The 21,154-nt window shown below is 38.2% G+C and overlaps 1 protein-coding gene across 1 annotated transcript; it reads right to left on the minus strand.

Annotated features, from left to right (window-relative positions):
* Positions 1-12,233: 12,233 nt before the first annotated feature.
* On the minus strand, positions 12,234-21,119 carry LOC123754164 (basic proline-rich protein-like). Its single transcript, XM_045736370.2, has 3 exons — positions 21,049-21,119; positions 20,397-20,407; positions 12,234-13,393 (listed from the first exon to the last, which is right to left on the minus strand). The coding sequence occupies exons 1-3, from the start codon at positions 21,117-21,119 to the stop codon at positions 12,234-12,236; spliced, it is 1,242 nt and encodes a 413-aa protein (XP_045592326.2).
* Between the last annotated feature and the right edge of the window lie 35 nt (positions 21,120-21,154).

The following is a 21,154-nucleotide window of genomic DNA, read 5'->3' on the forward strand; positions in this document are numbered from 1 at the left end:
ACACCTGTACCCCCTATTAGACTATTTTACAGGAACTTCTTTTCCACAGCTCATAAAACGGAGGAAAGGGTCTTGAAAGATATTGTTAATAGGAATGCTATCCCTACAGACAAAGATCAGAAGATACAATTGACGATTTATTATAAAACCCAAAAAACGTCCAACCTACTCATGAGAAACTCTCCAGACACAAAGCAGAACAATTTAAAAGAGACCAACGTCGTCTATGCCTTCAAATGCCCACATGGGGACTGTTAGCCTCAAAGAACTAATTATATAGGCAAGACAACAACATCTCTTTCCAGGCGATTAACAATGCATAAGCAACAGGGCTGCATTAAGGAACTTATAATCTCATCCCACAACCAGGCCTTCTCTGGCAATCATCAGAGAAGTCTTAACAAACAACACAGAAATCATCGATAGATACAGCGATAGCAGGCGGCTTGACATCTGCGAGGCACTACACATCAAGAAGTCAACACCAGCAATCAACAGCCAATTAATGCACAACTATATTCTACCCACTTCAAGACTCCGCACCAATATAGAACCAACACGGAACTCTGCTCAAATGCCTCCTTCAGCTCCTGTAGATGTCTGACATCAGGTACCTGTGTAAAAATGTCGTTAACATACCTGCAGTATATGGCCGGTTTCAAGTTCATGTCGACTAAGACTTTTTGCTCGATGGTACCCATGTAGAAGTTTGCAAACAGGACACCTAGGGGAGAACCCATGGCGACCCCATCTACTTGCTTATACATGTGCCCATCCGGGCTCAAGAAGGGTGCCTCTTTAGTACAAGCTTGGAGTAGTTTCCTTAGAATATTTTCTGGTATGTTGGAATTACCACCAACAGTGAAAAGAAACGTACGAAAGGTCGAGAAAATTCGTGTTAGAATTATTAATCTTACTTTTTCGGTCATATTTAATAATATATATATATATATATATATATATATATATATATATATATATATATATATATATATATATATATATATATATATATATATATATATATATATGTCGTACCTAGTAGCCAGAACTCACTTCTGAGCCTATTATGCAAGGCCCGATTTGCCTAATAAGCCAAGTTTTCATGAATTAATTGCTTTTCGACTACCTAACCTACCTAACCTAACCTAACCTAACTTTTTCGGCTACCTAACCTAACCTAACCTATAAAGATAGGTTAGGTTAGGTTAGGTAGGGTTGGTTAGGTTCAGTCATATATCTACGTTAATTTTAACTCCAATAAAAAAAAATTGACCTCTTACATAATGAAATGGGTTGCTTTATCATTTCATAAGAAAAAAATTAGAGAAAATATATTAATTCATGAAAACTTGGCTTATTAGGCAAATCTGGCCTTGCATTGTAGGCTGAAAAGTGAGTTCTGGCTACTAGGTACGACATATATATATATATATATATATATATATATATATATATATATATATATATATATATATATATATATATATATATATATATATATATATATATATATATATATATATATTAGTATATTTTGGTAGCAGTCTTTCCTGTAGACATATATTATTTAATATGACCGAAAAAGTAAGATTAATAATTCTAATACGAATTTTCTCAATCTTTCGTACATTTCGTTTCACTGTTGGAGGTAAATCAAAAATCAATTCTCCAAAATTCATTTTTATTTCTAGTCTGACGCGACACGAGCGCGTTTCGTAAAACTTATTACATTTTCAAAGACTTTAGTTCACAAATACACAACTGAATAGAACTTACGCATCTGCGATTTTATATCTACATTTGAGTGAGGTGGAAGGGGTGATGTGGCATTAACACAAGATAGAACAAGATGTGGTATTAATAGGGTATTAATTTCATCAACACAAGATATATATATATATATATACATATATATATATATATATATATATATATATATATATATATATATATATATATATATATATATATATATATATATATATATATATATATATATATATATATATATATATATATATGTCGTACCTAGTAGCCAGAACGCACTTCTCAGCCTACTATGCAAGGCCCAATTTGCCTAATAAGCCAAGTTTTCATGAATTAATGCTTTTTCGACTACCTAACCTACCTAACCTAACCTAACCTAACTTTTTCGGCTACCTAACCTAACCTAACCTATAAAAATTGGTTAGGTTAGGTTAGGTAGGGTTGGTTAGGTTCGGTCATATATCTACGTTAGTTTTAACTCCAATAAAAAAAATTGGCCTCATACATAATGAAACGAGTAGCTTTATCATTTCATAAGAAAAAAATTTGAGAAAATATATTAATTCAGGAAAACTTGGCTTATTAGGCAAATCTGGCCATGCATAGTAGGCTGAGAAGTGCGTTCTGGCTACTAGGTACGACATATATATATATATATATATATATATATATATATATATATATATATATATATATATATATATATATATATGTCGTACCTAGTAGCCAGAACGCACTTGTCAGCCTACTATGCAAGGCTTGATTTGCCTAATAAGCCAAGTTTTCCTGAACTAATATATTTTCTCTAATTTTTTTCTTATGAAATGATAAAGCTACCCATTTCATTATGTGTGAGGTCAATTTTTTTTTATTGGAGTTAAAATTAACGTAGATATATGACTGAACCTAACCAACCCTACCTAACCTAACCTAACCTATCTTTATAGGTTAGGTTAGGTTAGGTAGCCGAAAAAAGGTAGGTTAGGTTAGGTTAGGTAGGTTAGGTAGTCGAAAAGCAATTAATTCATGAAAACTTGGCTTATTAGGCAAATCGGGCCTTGCATAGTAGGCTGAGAAGTGCGTTCTGGCTACTAGGTACGACATATATATATATATATATATATATATATATATATATATATATATATATATATATATATATATATATATATATATATATATATATATATATATATATATATATATATATATATATATATATATTAGCCTTACCCGACCACACGTTGCTGTGGGTCAGCAACGCCACAGCATCCCTCCGTTGTTCCCCTAGTCATCCACACCATTTGCCCCCTTCCCCTTCCCCCTCGTTCTCCCCATCATCCCTCACACACCCGGTCCCTCATCTTCCCCAGCATTCGCCACCTCCATCGTCTCCTCATCATCCCTACGTCCGGGTCCTCTTGTCCTCCCCACCATTCTCCACTCCCCCAACTCATCGTCTCCACCATCCCCCACTCCCGTCCCCCTCTCCTCCTCACCATTGCTTATTTCCTTGTCCAGTGCGTTCCCAAATGATCTGATATTCCCATCACTGAAAAATAAGAAGAAAAGTTAAAAAACCAAAATGAAAAACAATGAAAAAGTAAAAAAGAGCCTAAACTCATGAAATGGGCGCTATGATAAACAACATAGCTCAATTCCAATGCAATGTCACACAACATAATTAAATCAAAAAGAAAATAAACCGATATCTATGAAAATTAAATTCATTAATGCAATCAGGAACTTTGAAATGGAATCATAACATATTTAATATAGCATTTGTTGCTTTTACGTGCAACAGATGGAGATGTTTTTCAAAAAAAGCCTGATTTTACCTGTCACAGATGTGGCATCTATATAGTAAATATATAAAAACACTCGCATATTTGAATGGAACGTTGTGTCAAAATTTCAAAGCAATCGATGAAGAACTTTCGCAGATTTCAGCGTGTGTTGCTCTTACGTTCAAGAGGTGGTGCTGTTTTTCAAAAAAAGCCTGTTTTTACCTGCCACAGACGTGGCATGTATATAGTAGGTATATTAAAACACGCGTGTATACAAATGCAACGTTGTGTTCAAATTTCAAAGCAATGGGTAAAGAGGTTTCGGAGATTTCTCTCACATGAAAAGCACATTTTTTTTTAAAGAACAAAAGCATGTTTTTACCTGTCACAGACGTGCCATCTATATAGTATAAATATAAAAACACGCTCGAATGGGACTGGAACATTGTGTCAAAATTTCAAAACAATCGGTTTGAACTTTCGGAGATTAGCGTTTTTGAACAAACGAAAATTTACATTTGTATTTATACAGATAATTATTCATCCTTCTATCCATCCATCATCTATTTGATGTCTATCTGGTGTCTGTTTCTGTCTCTCTCTCTGTGTACTCACCTATTTGTGCCTGCAAGATCAAACTCTAGCTTTTGGATCCCGCTTTTCTACCCGTCGGTTGCCTAATGCAATAACTCCTGACCTATTTCCCTAACATACCTACTTTTTATGTTATTAATGGAATTTTCTTCTACAACCTGCTACTTTCGTTCACTCCTTTTTCCCACTATTCTTACGCTAAATGAAAACTTGATATATTAAACGAAAAAGTCTCGAGCATCCATCCATGACCTCATGTTGTATCGTCATTCATTGTGAACTTTTCTTCTTTTTCCACTCTGTTATTATTTAGTTCCCCTCTCTCCTCCTTTCTCCCGTCGTCAGGTCTAATTCTTTCTGTCTCTCATCATTCCCCATCCCTTGCAGTCCTGGGACGAGTCTCGTTGTAATCGTATGTGCTTTTTCTCGCTCCCTTATGTGATTTTTAAGATGGGGGTTCCACGATTGGGCAGCATACTCTAAAACTGATCTAAGATAGGCAATATACAATGATGTAAAAAGCCTCCTTATACACAGTTGAACAAATCCACAAGGGCCGTGATGAGGGTTCGAATCTTCGTCCGAGAGGATCCCAGCCGCGCCTTAAACGACTGTGCCACGACATGATAAAAGAACTGCAACCAGGAGTTCAACTGACCTCACTTGTTCATTTGCTGCATCACGCTACTGTGATTTCTGTGTGTAATGAAGTAAGGGGCAAAGAGGTAGAATACCTTATTGACAGAGCCCGGGTGCATGGGGGAAATGTGTAAAATCCTGGTTTGTCTCGAAGAGACTACAGGATCCGTGTGAGGTCCTGTTGGATGTGGCACAGTCGATTAAGGTGCCTCTGGGATCCTCTAGGAGGTAGGTTCAAACCCTCATCACGGTTCATTTGATGCATCACGCTATTGTGATTTCTCCTAATATATCTGATAAGTTCCTGAAGGATGCTATTTAAAGGTTTTAATCCTTTAAACATCACTATGAGCTCTATCTCTACATCTTTGTTAATAAAATACATTTAAAAATAACATGTAATAAAATTATATTTACTTGTTTCCTCGGAGATTCGAACTCGGGCCTGAAAAACACAAGAGTTACATCTTAGCCACTAGGCCAAGGTGCTTTCTGGGGATTAATTTCAAACAATGGTTTGAAAGTACAACTACTCTAGGCATGAACTCTGCATTTTCGTTTAACATACTTTTTTTCTCTGCGTGCACTCAGAATTTGACTTAGTACATTCTCCAAGCACTTAAGTGATTGTATCTAATACGCGAAGTTTCAACATTAACTCGATGATGTCCAGTCTCCCTATCCAGTGAGGGTTCGTCACATTTAAAGCTGCATGTGGAGCCCGTCTCCTCCTCGATTCCTGTTGTTGTTGGTGTTGTTGTTGTTGTTGTTGTTGGTGTTGTTGTTGTTGTTGTTGTTGTTGTTGTTGTTGTTTTAGATTTTTAGCTACTCAGAACGAAATGTCCATGTAGCACGGGCTATTGTGATCCCGTAATTGAGTTCGGTTATTCGCGATAACCTTGTTACTCTGATATATGGGTCAAAGTTTTAAATATAGGTGGGGTTTCCTCCTTTTTCCCTGTTTCTTTTTCTCTTTTGTGTTAGTGCACTGGTTTTAGTATTGGTTTAATATTATTTTGGTGACGGATGTAGATGCTGAATGTTCACTAGTGAGTCCCATTCTTCAATGGCTTTTCTAATAATTGTAGTTGCTGTGGAATGTGCATCTAATGCAAATTCTAATAAGTTGTGTAATAGTGGCGCCTCTGCTTCTGTTCCACAGATATGACACTCTTTAACTATTGGATTTATTACTTCCCAGCAGCATTTGTAACCAAGTCTGAGTCTGAGTATGGCTACTGCAATATCTCTGGATATGTTTTTGTCAGGCTTGAAAGAGTAGTACCCTGTGGCTTGTTCGTACCATATCGCAGTGGATCTTATTTCCACTACTTTGGTTCTGTGGCGACTTTTGATAGTTGTGAGTATTTTCTTCTTGATTTGCTCCTTAATCTGTGAAAAACTTGGAGGTATTTGATCCTGTACAACATGTAGAGCAGTGGCAGTTTTTGCTAGTGAATCTGCCTTCTCATTACCATCTATGCCAATGTGACTTGGTATCCAATTTAGGGTGATTAACAGCCCTAGATTATGGGCTTCTTTTCCTATATGTTGGATTTCTGTGAGGAGTTGTATATTATCTCTGTGCTGATTGGATGACAATGCCTGGAGCGAAGATTTAGAGTCAGTATGAATGATAACATCATGTAAATTATTCTCAATTGTATAGTTTATAACTTCCTTCAGGGCAGATTCTTCTTCTTTCATTTCACTTATCAACTTGTATGGGGTACCCGGTTGCACTTGGATCTCTCTCCCGTCCTCTCCTCTCCTCTTCCTTCTTCTCTCCTCTCCCCTCTCCTCTCCTCTCCTCTCCCCTTTCCTCTCCCCTCTCCTCTTCACCTTTCTCGCCCGAACTTTTCCCCTCAACATCCACCCACTCAAACCTCTCTTCTCAACTCTCAACCCTCTCTCGCACTCTCTGTCCCACAGACCATGTCCCCCTGCAATGTTGACTGAGACTAGCCCGTAGCGTCTGGTCTCCAAGCTTGGACCGAGAACAGGTGGACGCGAGACAAACGCAGACACAGGAGGCATTCTCTCTCTTATGAACTTAGATTCTGATTCTTTAACATTTCTCTCTTAGTTCCCAACGGTTCATTCGAGTTCTTGATTTCCACCTGTGTGTGGCAACATGTATGTGTGGCAACATGTATGTGTGGCAACATGTATGTGTGGCAACATGTATGTGTGGCAACATGTATGTGTGGCAACATGTATGTGTGGCAACATGTATGTGTGGCAACATGTGAGAATGCCAACGTGATAGTGAGGTCATATGAGAGTGTAGCAACATATGAGTGTGGCAGCATGTGACTATGGCAACGTGTGAGTATGACAACAAGCACTCACCTAGTTGTACTCACCTAGTTGTGCTTGCGGGGGTTGAGCACTGGCTCTTTGGTCCCGCCTCTCAACTGTCAATCAATTGATGTACAGATTCCTGAGACTACTGGGCTCTATCATATCTATATTTGAAACTGTGTATGGAGTCAGCCTCCACCACATCACTGCCTAATGCATTCCATTTGTTAACTACTCTGACACCTGAAAAGGTTCTTTCTAATGTCTCTGTGGTCATTTGCTCTGTGGTACATTTGGGTACTCAACTCCCACCTGTATCCCCTTGTGCGTATACCACCTGTGTTAAATAATCCATCCTTGCCTACCCTGTCAATTCCTCAGAGACTCTTGTATGTGGTGATCATGTCTCCCCGAGCTCTTCTGTCTTCCAGCGACGTGAGGTGCATTTCACGCAGCCTTTCCTCGTAACTCATGCCTCTTTGTTCTGGGACTAGTCTAGTGGCATATCTTTGTACTTTTTCCAGCTTCGTCTTGTGCTTGACGAGGTACGGGCTCCATGCTGGGGCCGCATACTCCAGGATTGGTCTTACATATGTGGTGTACAAGATTCTGAATGATTCCTTACACAGGTTCCTGAACGCTGTTCTGATGTTAACCAGCCTATCATATGCCGCAGACGTTATTCTCTTTATGTGGGCTTCAGGAGACAGGTTTGGTGTGATATCAACTCCTAGATCTTTCTCTCTGTCCGTTTCATTAAGTACTTCATCTCCTATTCTGTATCCTGCGTCTGGCCTCCTGTTTCCACTGCCTAGTTTCATTACTTTGCATTTACTCGGGGTGAACTTCAACAGCCATTTGTTGGACCATTACCTCAGTCTGTCTAGTTCATTTTGTAGCCTCCTACTATCATTCTGTTTCAATCCTCCTCATAAGTTTTTGCATCATCAGCAAACATTGAGAGAAACGAATCTATACCCTCTGGGAGATCATTTACATATATCAGAAACACTATAGGTCCAAGGACTGACCCCTGCGGGACTCCACTTGTAACGTCTCGCCAATCTGAGACCTCACCCCTCACACTAACTCGTTGTCTCATGTTGCTTAGGTACTCCTTTATCCAATGGAGTACCTTCCCTTTCACTCCAACCTGCATCTCCAGGATTTTCACTAGCCTCTTGTGTGGTACTGTATCAAAGGCTTTCTAACAATTCAAAAATATGCAGACTGCCCACCTTTCTCTTTCTTGCCTGATTTTTATGGCCTGGTCGTAGAATTCAAGTAACCCTGTGGGGCAGGACCTGCCATCCCTGAACCCATGTTGATGCTGTGTTACAAATTTATTTCGCTAGAGATGTTCCACTAGCTTTCTTCGCACAATCTTCTCCATCAGCGTGCATGGTATGCAGGTTAGGGACACTGGCCTGTAGATCAGTGCCTCTTGTCTATCCCTTTTTTTGTATATCGGGACTACATTAGCTGCTTTCCAAATTCCTGGCAGTTCTCCTGTTGCCAGTAATTTGTTATACACTATTGAGGCACAGGCACTATGCAGGCACTGTTCTTCTGTTCCTTCCTTTAGTATAGAAGGGGAGATTCCATCTGGATTTATAGCCTTTGGCACATCCAACTCAAGTAAACACTTCCTTACTTCCCCGCTGGTATTCTCAAACTCTTCCAGTGGTTCCTGGTTAACTATTCTCTCTCTTATCTCTGAAATTTCTCCTTACTCTAAGGTGAAGACCTCCTGGAATTTCTTATTCAGTTCCTCACACACTTCCTTGTCATTTGTAGTGCATCCTTCTGCCCCTATCCTTAATTTCATAACCTGTTCCTTTATTGTTGTTTTTTCTCTTGATGTGGCTATAAAGCAATTTAGGCTGAGTCTTTGCCTTGTGTGTGTGTGTGTGTGTGTGTGTGTGTGTGTGTGTGTGTGTGTGTGTGTGTGTGTGTGTGTGTGTGTGTGTGTTTTCATGTATTAATTTAATTATAATTTGTCCACGGAACAGTTACAAAATAAATAGTTTATAAATCTTTGTTTTATTTTTGCCAAATTTGTTAAGTATTGTAATTATTTTTAGAAATCAATAACATAATATAATTCAAAACTGTCATTACAATCTGTAAAAAAAATATTTTGAGACTGCTGGACACCGAAACAAATTTATATAATAATAAAATATAAATATTTTTAACTAAAAATATTAAAGATAAGTATAAAAACGGGGTTTTATAAAAAGAACAAACAGTAATCAATTATTTACGTCAAAATTCAACAGAGAATTATCTAGCCTAGAAAAAGTTTAAGTGGAGTGAGAATTGTGGCTTGAAACCATGACAGCGACGCTCACCGACCATGAGGCAGCAGACAAGACGGAGTAAAACTAACATGTCACCCACCATTAGCTCCCCACAGGGAGGACGTCTCGCCCCCTCACATGAAAGGCGAATCTGATTTCACCTAGAATTTTTCTCCTAATTAATCTCATGGTTGGAGGGTGATTCTGCAAATCAGAAGTCCTGACTCATTGTATCGCCCCATTACTACGAGGTCCCTGTTATGTTTGTGAAGTGGAATTATTACACATTTTGTTCCTCGTTTCACATTGCCGACGTATTTTATTTAGTAAGTATTTTATTTTATTTCTCAAAAGTTTAATTTTATATTTTAGAGATTCTAGATTTTCTTTTATTTTCATAAAATTGATTTTTAGGTATATGTTTATATATATGAATAAGCTACATTTAAAAAAATTTCCTGAATAAGTTTGACGGCAAAACATATTTAAATTGAACGAGAACAATGACAAATTTGTCACACATGATTTCTGGTAAATTATTCGTGTTTGTTCTTCCGTCTTAATAAAAAAAATATCTTTATTATTTCATTGGGCATTCTAATGAAGAACGTGGCCTTTGGCCAGGACAGCCCTAAGGCCACATTTTCTCTGGCCTTATTATCTGGCCAGAATGAACTTTTGATGCATGTGGCCATATTTTCTTACCTTATTTTCTTATCCTTATTTTCAAATTTCAAAAGAAATTTGAGTTAGTTTTAACTCAAATATCTACAAATTAACTTATAAATAATGAAATGGACAGATTTATCATTTCATAAGAAAAAATGAGAAAAATATATAAATTCAGGAAAACTTGGCTTATTAGGCAAATCGGGCCTTGCATAGTAGGCCAAGTACGACGTTCTGGCTACTAGTAAAACATATATATATATATATATATATATATATATATATATATATATATATATATATATATATATATATATATATATATATATATATATATATTATGTAAGGCCGAGTTTTCGGTTTTGTTTGCTGAAACGTCGTAAGGTATGTATGGTCACGAATCCTGGGAACCATCTTTGAATGATATCCTGAATTATTATTTAATATCGGTCGAAATTTACATAAGCTGTGTTGAGGAATAAACTTCCCAGACATGTTACATGAGATTACATCGCTCGTTTTGCCTCAAAATGTAAAAAGGCAGAACATAAATACAGAATGGAATATATCTCTCAAAATATAAGTAAAAAATGATCGATCTAATTATTAATATCAGAAATCAGTTTATGCGGCCTTCGGCCTAAAACACCGACATATATGTAAGGTAATCACGTCCGTGAATCTAACTTGGTACGATCCACTGAATTCGGCTGCGAATTTCAATAAAAAGACGCATCCTGGAGACATAAACATTTCCAGCGTTAATGGCTTAATGTAAATTCTGAAAGTATTTACACTGAGAGTGGCCACCTTTATGTTGCAGGCTAAGGCGGCTCTGTTCTGGGGGTAAAACCCCAACCGTGAAAAAGCTGAATCAGTAACCTTGTACATCCTCTGTCTTCTTCATCACTGGATGGAGTCAGCCTTCTCTCGTTACATAACATACAGCAAGTCATAGGTATCAAGATCTGTTTCAACAGTGAAGGAATGTAGTCCGTATCAGGTAATGGTGATAAGTACGTTCATGGGTCGGTGCTTTATAATTCGCCCGACCCTGGAAGATACACTTGGTGGATATATAAGGCGGCGCAAGACGGTCTCAGGCACAGTCCAACAGCTACTGCAAGCATGGTGAGACGTCTATCATTAGCTTCTTCTTCTATCATTGTAACTATAGTATCATATTATCCTAGCGAAGTATTCTCATAGTTACCTCACCTTTCCTTCGTAGTGTTGTCAAGTAACTTTTAAGCCATTACTGTTACATTACATGCCTGTGGTCCCCTTATAACAACATTAGTGCCATAAGCTGGAGGGAAATCAAAGACTCATCTTGTCCTGGCACCATCAACACATTTGATGCACTTGGTGGGATTTTATTCTGTCTTTCGATTTTATCACAATTATTAACAGTTAACAAATTGCTGTAAATGACACCATATATCAATAAGTAAACATGTATTAACTCCTGGTATTATTCCAAAGATCCGATTTCGTTCACATTTCGAGACAAAATTACCTCCATCAAAACTGAAATAAAAACAAACTGTTCAAAAACAGTTTAAGTAAAGTTAAAGGAAACAGTTTATTTAAAAGAACTTTGATATATTTGTTTTATACTTTCACACAAATGGCTGAAATATTTTCGAGATTTCTACTGACTTTTCTGTTCGTTAACTGGGTCACGTTTATTGTTATTTAATTATAGTTAAAAAACAGATTGTTTAATAAATATGATTGATTTTGTTTAAATAAAATAAACAAAATCCTGAAGGTACATTCCTTCGAAATATTCTTAATTTGTTAATAAAACTTTCCTAATGATTGATAATATTACACATACCTGCAGTACTAATTTGGTTTTAAAGAACGCAGAGCTTACTAAATCGATCTCATTAATTAGAGATAACTCAAGTACTATTAGGAGCAAAGTTTGCAGGAATGTATCGTGGAGAATGTACTGTAAGATGAAGGGTGTGGCAGGTGATTTGAATTATGAAAGAATGGTAAATAATGAATATAAATTTCTTTTCCAGAGACCGTCACGAATTCTGGTGCTGGTGCTTGTCCTGGGACTGGCCTCCGCCGGTTATGGAGGAAGACTTGGAGGTGGAGGCGGGATTGGCGAAGGAGGAGGACACGGAGGTTCTTCAGGAGGGTCAGGCAGCTACGGCGGAGGAGGTGGCACATCCGGAGGATTCATCTCTGGAGGCTCAGGAGGAGGACACTCCGGTGGACTCATCTCCGGAGGTTCAGGAGGTGGCTTCTCTGGTGGTTCAGGAGGAGGATATTCCGGAGGTGGTGCATCCGGTGGCTTTTCCGGAGGTAAAGGAGGTGGCTTCTTTGGTGGTTCAGGAGGCTTCTCTGGAGGTTCAGGAGGCGGATATTCCGGAGGTGGTGCATCTGGTGGCTTCTCCGGAGGTAAAGGAAGTGGCTTCTCTGGGGGCTCAGGAGGTGGCATCTCTGGAGGTTCAGGAAGCGGATATTCCGGAGGTGGTTCAGCTGGTGGCTTCTCCGGAGGTAAAGGAAGTGGCTTCATAGGGGGCTCAGGTGGCTTGTCTGGAGGTTTAGGAGGCGGATATTCCGGAGGTGGTGCTTCTGGTGGCTTCTCCGGAGGTAAAGGAGGTAGCTTCTCTGGGGGCTCCGGTGGCTTCTCTGGAGGTTCAAGAGGCGGATATTCTGGAGGTGGTTCATCAGGGGGCTTCTCCGGAGAAAAAGGAGGTGGCTTCATAGGTGGCTCAGGAGGTGGCTTCTCTGGAGGTTCAGGAGGCGGATATTCTGGAGGTGGTTCATCAGGTGGCTTCTCCGGAGGTAAAGGAGGTGGCTTCATAGGTGGCTCAGGAGGTGGCTTCTCTGGAAGTTCAAGAGGCGGATATTCCGGAGGTGGGTCATCAGGAGGCTTCTCCGGAGGTAAAGGAGGTGGCTTCATAGGGGGCTCAGGTGGCCTCTCTGGAGGTTCAGGAGGCGGATATTTCGGAGGTGGTTCATCAGGAGGCTTCTCCGGAGGTAAAGGAGGTGGCTTCATAGGGGGCTCAGGAGGTGGCTTCTCTGGAGGTTCAGGAGGCGGATATTCCGGAGGTGGTTCGTCTGGTGGCTCCTCTGGAGGTAAAGGAGGTGGCTTCATAGGGGGCTCAGGTGGATTCTCTGGAGGTTCAGGAAGCGGATATTCCGGAGGTGGTTCGTCTGGTGGCTTCTCCGGAGGTAAAGGAGGTGGCTTCATAGGGGGCTCAGGAGGTGGCTTCTCTGGAGGTTCAGGAAGCGGATATTCCGGAGGTGGTTCGTCTGGTGGCTTCTCCGGAGGTAAAGGAAGTGGCTTCTCTGGAGGCGCTGGAGGTGGCTATTCCGGTGGATCATCTGAAAGCTCAAGTGGTGGTCATTTCGGAGGCGGTGGTGGCTCCTTCGGTGGATCTCCTAGCACTGGCTACCTTCCTCCTGTGGGAAAGTGAGACAGAGACAGTAATCGCGGTCTCAACCAGAAAACGGCCCACAATACTTAATACCCACTTCCGTTTCCTTGTTAGTGTTATGCTTTTGTCAACGTCGCTTCGAATGTTTAAATAAATACTTTATATTTTTGAATGTCTTTAGTTTTTTGCTAAACCTTTGGGGCAAAATGGTATTCCTGTGTAGCAGCCGGTGATAGTGAATATATTAAGACGAATGACAATCTTGTCTATCATCAAGTGTTGGTCCTGTAGCATTCAGTATATGAAGGACAATGGAATCCTTCTGATTCAGCCAGTGGTGGGCTGGTGGGACTCAACATGTCAAGCACAATGATGAAAATTATATATCTTTGTTACTCTCCATCACGCAATCGGATCCTCCCGTTCTCTTTCCCTCCTATTCTCTCTCCATCCAGTTCTCTATCTCTAAAAGTTCTATCGAAGCCAGAAAAACTCACATTACAACCGGCAAAGTTGCAGTCCGTCCTCTGGACTTATCACAACGTGAAAAAAATTATATACTAATTTGTCTGAACAGAAGCTAACCAGAATGTATGAATAGAAAATGGAAGAGTCCGTAATTTTTTTGAGGTATTATGAGTTATAAACCATTATTTTTTTCCCCGTTTCTGCATTTATACACAAAATGTAATGTATTATTCGACAGGACAGGATTGCTTGATCTCTGTAACCTGAAGAAATTCAGTTCATTGTTCTCGAGTAAATCATGAAAATATGCAGCAGAGGAAGCAAACTCCATTGGAAACACATTTGCTATTTAATTTTACCATTTGAGATCAGAAGCTTGAGGATGGCCTCAACAAACGTTGCAGGTTGAATGGTCTGGGTACGGGAAGGATACAGGCTGGTCGTGGTCGTTCCTATTGGTCCTTTTTAAATGGAGTCGGTCACATCACCTGGTTGGAGGCCAGGGGCCGGATTCAGAAAGGTACTTACGAAGGTTTTTCCTCTTAGCTAAGAACGTTTTCCATCTTAGCGCCTTCGTGGCGGCTACGTCCGTATTCAAGTAGCTACACTAAGTGGAAAAACCTTCGTAAGTTCATTCCGGGATTTAAGTGTGGTTTCCTCCACTCGTAGCTTTACGTAAACTGGATATAAGTCATTTTTTCTCTACTACATAACACTGGGATCGATTTATGATATTGGAACATGACCAAAATATTATAGCTGGTGAATCTAGTGAAGAGGAGTCCTTCGTGTTAGTTATATATGCATTCTCTGCTTGAAACTTGAAGTAAATATGTGTTTGATGATAGTAGAATTAGTTTTATAATAGCAAGATATTATACCTGTAGTTATTAAGTAAATAAACACTGGTGAACATGAAATATGAGAGAAGGTGATGAGCCCTGCCTGATGGGATCATTTACTATCACCAAATGACCCTGTTCACCTAGTAGTAAGGGTGTACCTTAGCTATACATACCCATTTCTAATTTATTTATTGTGGTTTTATTTTGAAATTAAATCTGGGTGAGACATAAAATAAAAATATGCTGCACAAATGATGTTAGGTAAGGAGAAGGGTAAAAATGTCAAAAACTTTATTCATTGAATACTTAAAGCTATAATTATGACTATATAGACTATTAAAAAAGAGAGAGGGAAGTAGGGGTCCAAGACCTCTTCCTGTTATACAATTTGGGTGTGGAACAAGTAATTATCAAAAGAAGGCACCATGCCGGGAAGGCTATGTAGCAGTAAGGCAGTGAGGTGAGGCAGCTACTTATTTGAGAAATGCTTATTTTATTTACCTTATAAGCTGAGGCAACTTATTTTATTTGAGGAATACTCAGGTGATTCCTCTACATTTAGCATGGAACAAATTTGTGTCCAAGACCTCTTCCTGTTACACAATTTGGCTGTGTGTAACCAAACTAGAAGTGCTCTACAAATCAAGGGACCCAGAATGTGGAATGACCTCCCGAATCATGTCAAAGGCTGTACCTCTCTCAACCAGTTTAAGAGTTAAACCAAGTACTGCCTAATTAACTCCATGTAACCTAACTTACCTCCTAAATGTCAACCCATGTCTTGCTTTTTTTTAAACAATGCTGTTCACCAACATGTGCAATTGCTGATTTATGCTATGTTAACCCCCCTTTTTGTATTTTTTATTCCTTCTTTCAACACAATTTATACCTAATCCCGATTACTATTAAGTTTTAGTCTGTGTTTTTTTCCCCCCACACCTTGCCCGAAATGCTATGAGTATTAGTGGCTTTAGGTATTGTATGTACTAGCTCTGTCTATAAATCCAACATTATGTTTGTAAATCAACTGTATGTACTTTTCCTGAATAAAATGTATTTATTATTTATTTTTTAATCAGTAAGTATTAAAAGAAGGCACCAAGCTGGGAAGGCTATGTAGCACCATTGTGTGTAACAATAAACCAATTTTTTTTAACAAATAATGCACCTGTATGGTAAAACAAATCCTGTCAGCTGTAAAAATATTGATGCAGTTATTTAAATGAAAAATATAATGAAAGAAATATTACTGGTTTATTTTTATCCTATCTTTTTGCACTGTACAGTATATCCAAGGAAGTGAAAAATTGAGACATAATGCACAATTTAATGAATGATTAGCATGGATTAGCAGTTCAAAAGAAATATGACTATTACATATCAACATGAGATCTTAATGATCCATGGTCAACATGATTTAATAAGGATAATACAGTACTGTATTTGTAATAATACAAACTATAATTTAAAATCTTTATTACTGATTTTTTTTATTAAGAAGATTAGGTATACACAGCAATGTGCAGCTACCCTATTCTATATGGAATATTACACAGTGTAGATAAAAAACTAGCTATAAGTTTATCTAATACTCCCATCTCACAGGATGGTTAGACATACAGTACTGTACATGGAATCAATTTAGAAAATACCAGCCTCAATACAAAAAACCAATCAACTCTGACTAAACAACTCTTCGCGACTTTCACAAGAGGTAAGCACTGAATCATGGAATTATTATAATTACTCTTACCAGTTTCTACAAGACTCCTCTCAAACAATGTATTTTTAAACATGTTTAGGTATACACAGCAATGTGCTGCTTCCCTATTCTGTATAAAGGACCACACAGTGTAGATCAAAAACCAGCTACAAGCTCATCCAACATCCTCACCTCACAGGATGGCCAGTCATACATGGAATTAGGAGAGAACAAAATACTTAATGCTGATCTATTAGCCTCCACTGGCAAAATCTGGGTGCAGCACAAGAATATCTTCCAATATTCCTGAGTGTATGAAGTAATTACACAGCTCAAAATACCTCATACCATTTGGTATGAAGTCACTGATAACAGGGCAATCACAGATATAGTGTTGGAGAGTATGTTCTCTCAAGTAGGACTGAACACAGATGTTTTTTACCACCAAGAGGGCTATAAACCCATGGAACCACCTACCCGCTGAAGCCGTAAATGCCAAATTCCAGCTAAAAATATCATTAAGACAATTGGCGGGCCCTTTAACAAGCCGCCGGCTTTCTGTCCTCTTCGAGGCCACTAGATAGTTAGTGGCCCTTGGGTAAATTCAGTAAATATATACAATAATTGTCAGCGCATCTTCCGAGCAACAAGGGCAGCTACACAGTATCTCTTAGAATTACGTAGGTAAACAACAAATGTAACATATTTGTTTACTACAATGTCGGTGCTGGCTGTAGAAGTTGAAAAAACATTGTTTTACTTCGAAATATACTAATTTTATAAGAAAATTTGACATAAATAGGAGGCAGTAGAGCTCCGATAAACCAGCGCTAAATCTTCAATATGAAGAATGTTGCTGCTCTCTGATTGGCCAAACGAAACACAGTAGTGACCTCTATCGGCACGCAGGTGAACCAACAAATTTCTTCCTAAGTGGACCTTATTAAATCGCACCTAAGCATCTTCTTAGGGCGCACTTAGGAACCTTCGTAGCAAACCAACTTACGAAGAAATACACAGAGCTTCCTGAATCTAGGTCCAGATGATTTAGGCTTGTCTCACACAAATCTGCAGGGGCAAATTGTCTAGGGTAAAGGACATAGACTGGTCGGTGTCGTCGGAATTCGAAAGAGAACAGCGCGCAATGGTGACATACTGACCCTCAAGACGATGTTTGGCACCTGGCGCTGGCTAAGCCTGTCTAAATATTTGAAAAACAAAAATAAAATGAAATTTAACTATATTATAAGAAGATATACATTGTCTATTGATGTTATGGTGATTAACATAAAGTTTCTGCCATTTATAATTTGGCCGCAGCACCATAAAACACATAACTTCAATACAGCCTGCTACAACTACCCAAAGACGACCCATTACCGCTCACCCACCATTAACTCTCCACAGGGAGGGCGTCTCGCCCCCTCACATAAAAGGCGAATCTGATTTCACCTAGAATTTTTCTCCTTATTAATCTCATGGTTGGAGGGTGATTCTGCAAATCAGAAGTCCTGACTCATTGTATCGCTCCATTACTACGAGGTCCCTGTTATGTTTGTGGAGTGGAATTATTACACATTTGGTTCCTCGTTTCACATTGCCGACGTATTTTATTTAGTCAGTATTTTATTTTATTTCTCAAGAGTTTAATTTTATATTTTAGAGATTCTAGGTTGTACTTTTATTTTCATATACCTGATTTTTAAGTATATCTTTAAATATATGAATAAGCTAAATTTAAAAAAAAAATCCTAAATAACTCTGACGGCAAAAAATATTTCAATTAAACGAGAACAATGACTCAAATTTGTCACACATGATTTGTGGTAAATTATTCATGTTTGTTCTTCAGTCTTAATAAAAAAAATTCTTTATCCTATTCATTAGGCATTCTTTTGAAGAACGTGACTTTAGACCAGGACTGGCCTTAGGCCATATTTTTTCTGGCCTTATTATCTGGCCAGAATGAACTTTTGATGCATATGGCCTTATTTTCGTCCAGAACAGAGTGTGAAGAACAATAAGGCCACTTTTGATGCAAGTGACCTTATTATATGGCCAGGGCCGACTTTTGAAAAATATGGCCTGATTGAACTTTTGATGCGTGTGGTCATATTATGTGATAAATTAAAGTAATTTGATCGTTTTAGCAAAACTTTTTTCACAGTATATTTTGTTCCTCTTACGTTGTGAGATTTTTTATGCTTCCCCAAGTTTTCTTTTTGAGTTCCTTGGCCTTAACTTACATTAAAACGTCATATATTGGTCAGTAGTCTGCTAGCTTCCCGTTTGCTTTATTCCCTGTTGTTTCTTCTAAACAATTCGAATGTTCATATGTTCTCAAGATAATTGGATTTGACAACTAATTGCTGTATTTATATGTCCTTAAAAACAAAATAGTATATAGCATAAAAATGCCCGAGACTTTGGTGTGTTAAGAAGGTAATTACTCAGAACACATATAAAAGTATTTAAGAAACTCATCATCGGTATATACAGTGAAGATGAAACAGTGGTCAATTATATGATATATTACTGCACCGTATGTTGAGGAAAACTATATTATTTGTAAAGAAATGAAACTATTGCTCGTATTTAAAGCTATAAGTCGAAACTGACTTAAATGTTTCTATAAAAGTTGCTTTTTGAACTCAAATATGAAGGATATTGTGGAGTATACATATATTTATATGTTTACTTATATATTTATATTTCTTTATATATAATATATAAGGCAGACTTTTCGGTTTTGTTGGCTAAAACGTCGTAAGGTATGTATTGTCACGATTTTTCGGAACCATCTTTGAATGATATCCTGAATTATTATTTAATATCGGTCGAAATTTACATAAGCTGTGTTAAGGAATAAACGTCCCAGACATGTTACATTAGATTGCATCGCTCGTTTTGCCTCAAAATATGTAAATGCAGAACATAAATACAGAATGGAATATATCTCTCAAAATATAAGTAAAATAAGATCGATCAAATTATTAATATGGGAATTCGGTTTATTCGGCCTTCAGCCTAAAACACCGACATATATGCAAGGTAATCACGCCCGAGAATCTATCTTGGTATGATTCACTGCATTTCGGCTGCGAAGATCAATAAAAAGACGCATCCTGGAGACAAACATTTCCAGCGTTAATTAATGGCTTAAAGTAAATTCTGAAAGTATTTACACTGAGCATGCCCACCTTTATGTTGCAAGCTAAGGCGGCTCTGTTCTGGGGGTAAAACTCCAACCGTGAAAAAGCTGAATCAGTAACCTTGTACATCCTCTGTCTTCTTCATCACTGGATGGAGTCAGACTCCTTTCGTTACATAACATACAGCAAGTCATAGGAATCAATATCTGTTTCAACAGTCAAGGAATGAAGTCCGTATCAGGTAATGGTGATAAGTACGTTCATGGGTCGGTGCTTTATAATTCGCCCGGCCCTGGAAGATACACTTGGTGGATATATAAGGCGGCGCAAGACGGTCTCAGGCACAGTCCAACAGCTACTGCAAGCATGGTGAGACGTCTATCATTAGCTTCTTCTATGATTGTAACTATAGTATCATATTATCCTAGCGTAGTATTCTCATAGTTACCTCACCTTTCCTTCGTAGTGTTGTCAAGTAACTTTTAAGCCATTACTCTGTTACATTACATACCTGTAGTCCCCCTATAACAACATTAGTGCCATAAGCTGGAGGGTAATCAAAGACTCATCTTGTCCTGGCACCATCAACACATTTGATGCACTTGGTGAGATTTTATTCTGTCTTTCGATTTTATCACAATTATTAACAGTTAACAAATTGCTGTAAATGACACCAAATATCAATAAGTAAACATGTACTAACTCCTGTTATTATTCCAAACATCCGATTTCGTTCACATTTCGAGACAAAATTACCTCCTTCAAAACTGAAATAAAAACAAACTGTTCAAAAACGGTTTAAAGTAAAGTTAAAGGAAACAGTTTATTCAAAAGAACTTTGATATATTTGTTTTATACTTTCACACAAATGGCTGAAATATTTTCGAGATTTCTACTGACTTTTCTGTTCGTTAACTGGGTCACGTTTATTGTTATTTAATTATAGTTAAAAAACAGATTGTTTAATAAATATGATTGATTTTGTATAAATAAAATAAACAAAATCATGAAGGTACATTCCCTCGAAATATTTTAATTTGTTAATAAAACTTTCCTAATGATTGATAATATTACATATACCTGCAGAACTAATTTGGTTTTAAAGAACGCAGAGCTTACAAAATCGATCTCATTAATTAGAGATAACTCAAGTACTATTAGGAGCAAAGTTTGCAGGAATGTATCGTGGAGAATGTACTGTAAGATGAAGGGTGTGGCAGGTGATTTGAATTATGAAAGAATGGTAAATAATGAATATAAATTTCTTTTCCAGAGACCGTCACGAATTCTGGTGCTGGTGCTTGTACTGGGACTGGCCTCCGCCGGTTATGGAGGAAGACTTGGAGGTGGAGGCGGGATTGGCGGAGGAGGAGGACACGGAGGTTCTTCAGGAGGGTCAGGCGGTTACGGCGGAGGAGGTGGCACATCCGGAGGATTCATCTCTGGAGGCTCAGGAGGAGGACACTCCGGTGGATTCATCTCCGGAGGTTCAGGAGGTGGCTTTTCTGGTGGTT

The sequence above is a fragment of the Procambarus clarkii genome, chromosome 6 (assembly GCF_040958095.1).
Source record: "Procambarus clarkii isolate CNS0578487 chromosome 6, FALCON_Pclarkii_2.0, whole genome shotgun sequence".
Taxonomy (NCBI): domain Eukaryota; kingdom Metazoa; phylum Arthropoda; class Malacostraca; order Decapoda; family Cambaridae; genus Procambarus; species Procambarus clarkii.

Excerpts from the sequence above, each read along its gene's own strand:
- LOC123754164 (XM_045736370.2), bottom strand. The coding sequence starts at position 21,119 with ATGAATCCACCGGAGTGTCCTCCTCCTGAGCCTCCAGAGATGAATCCT.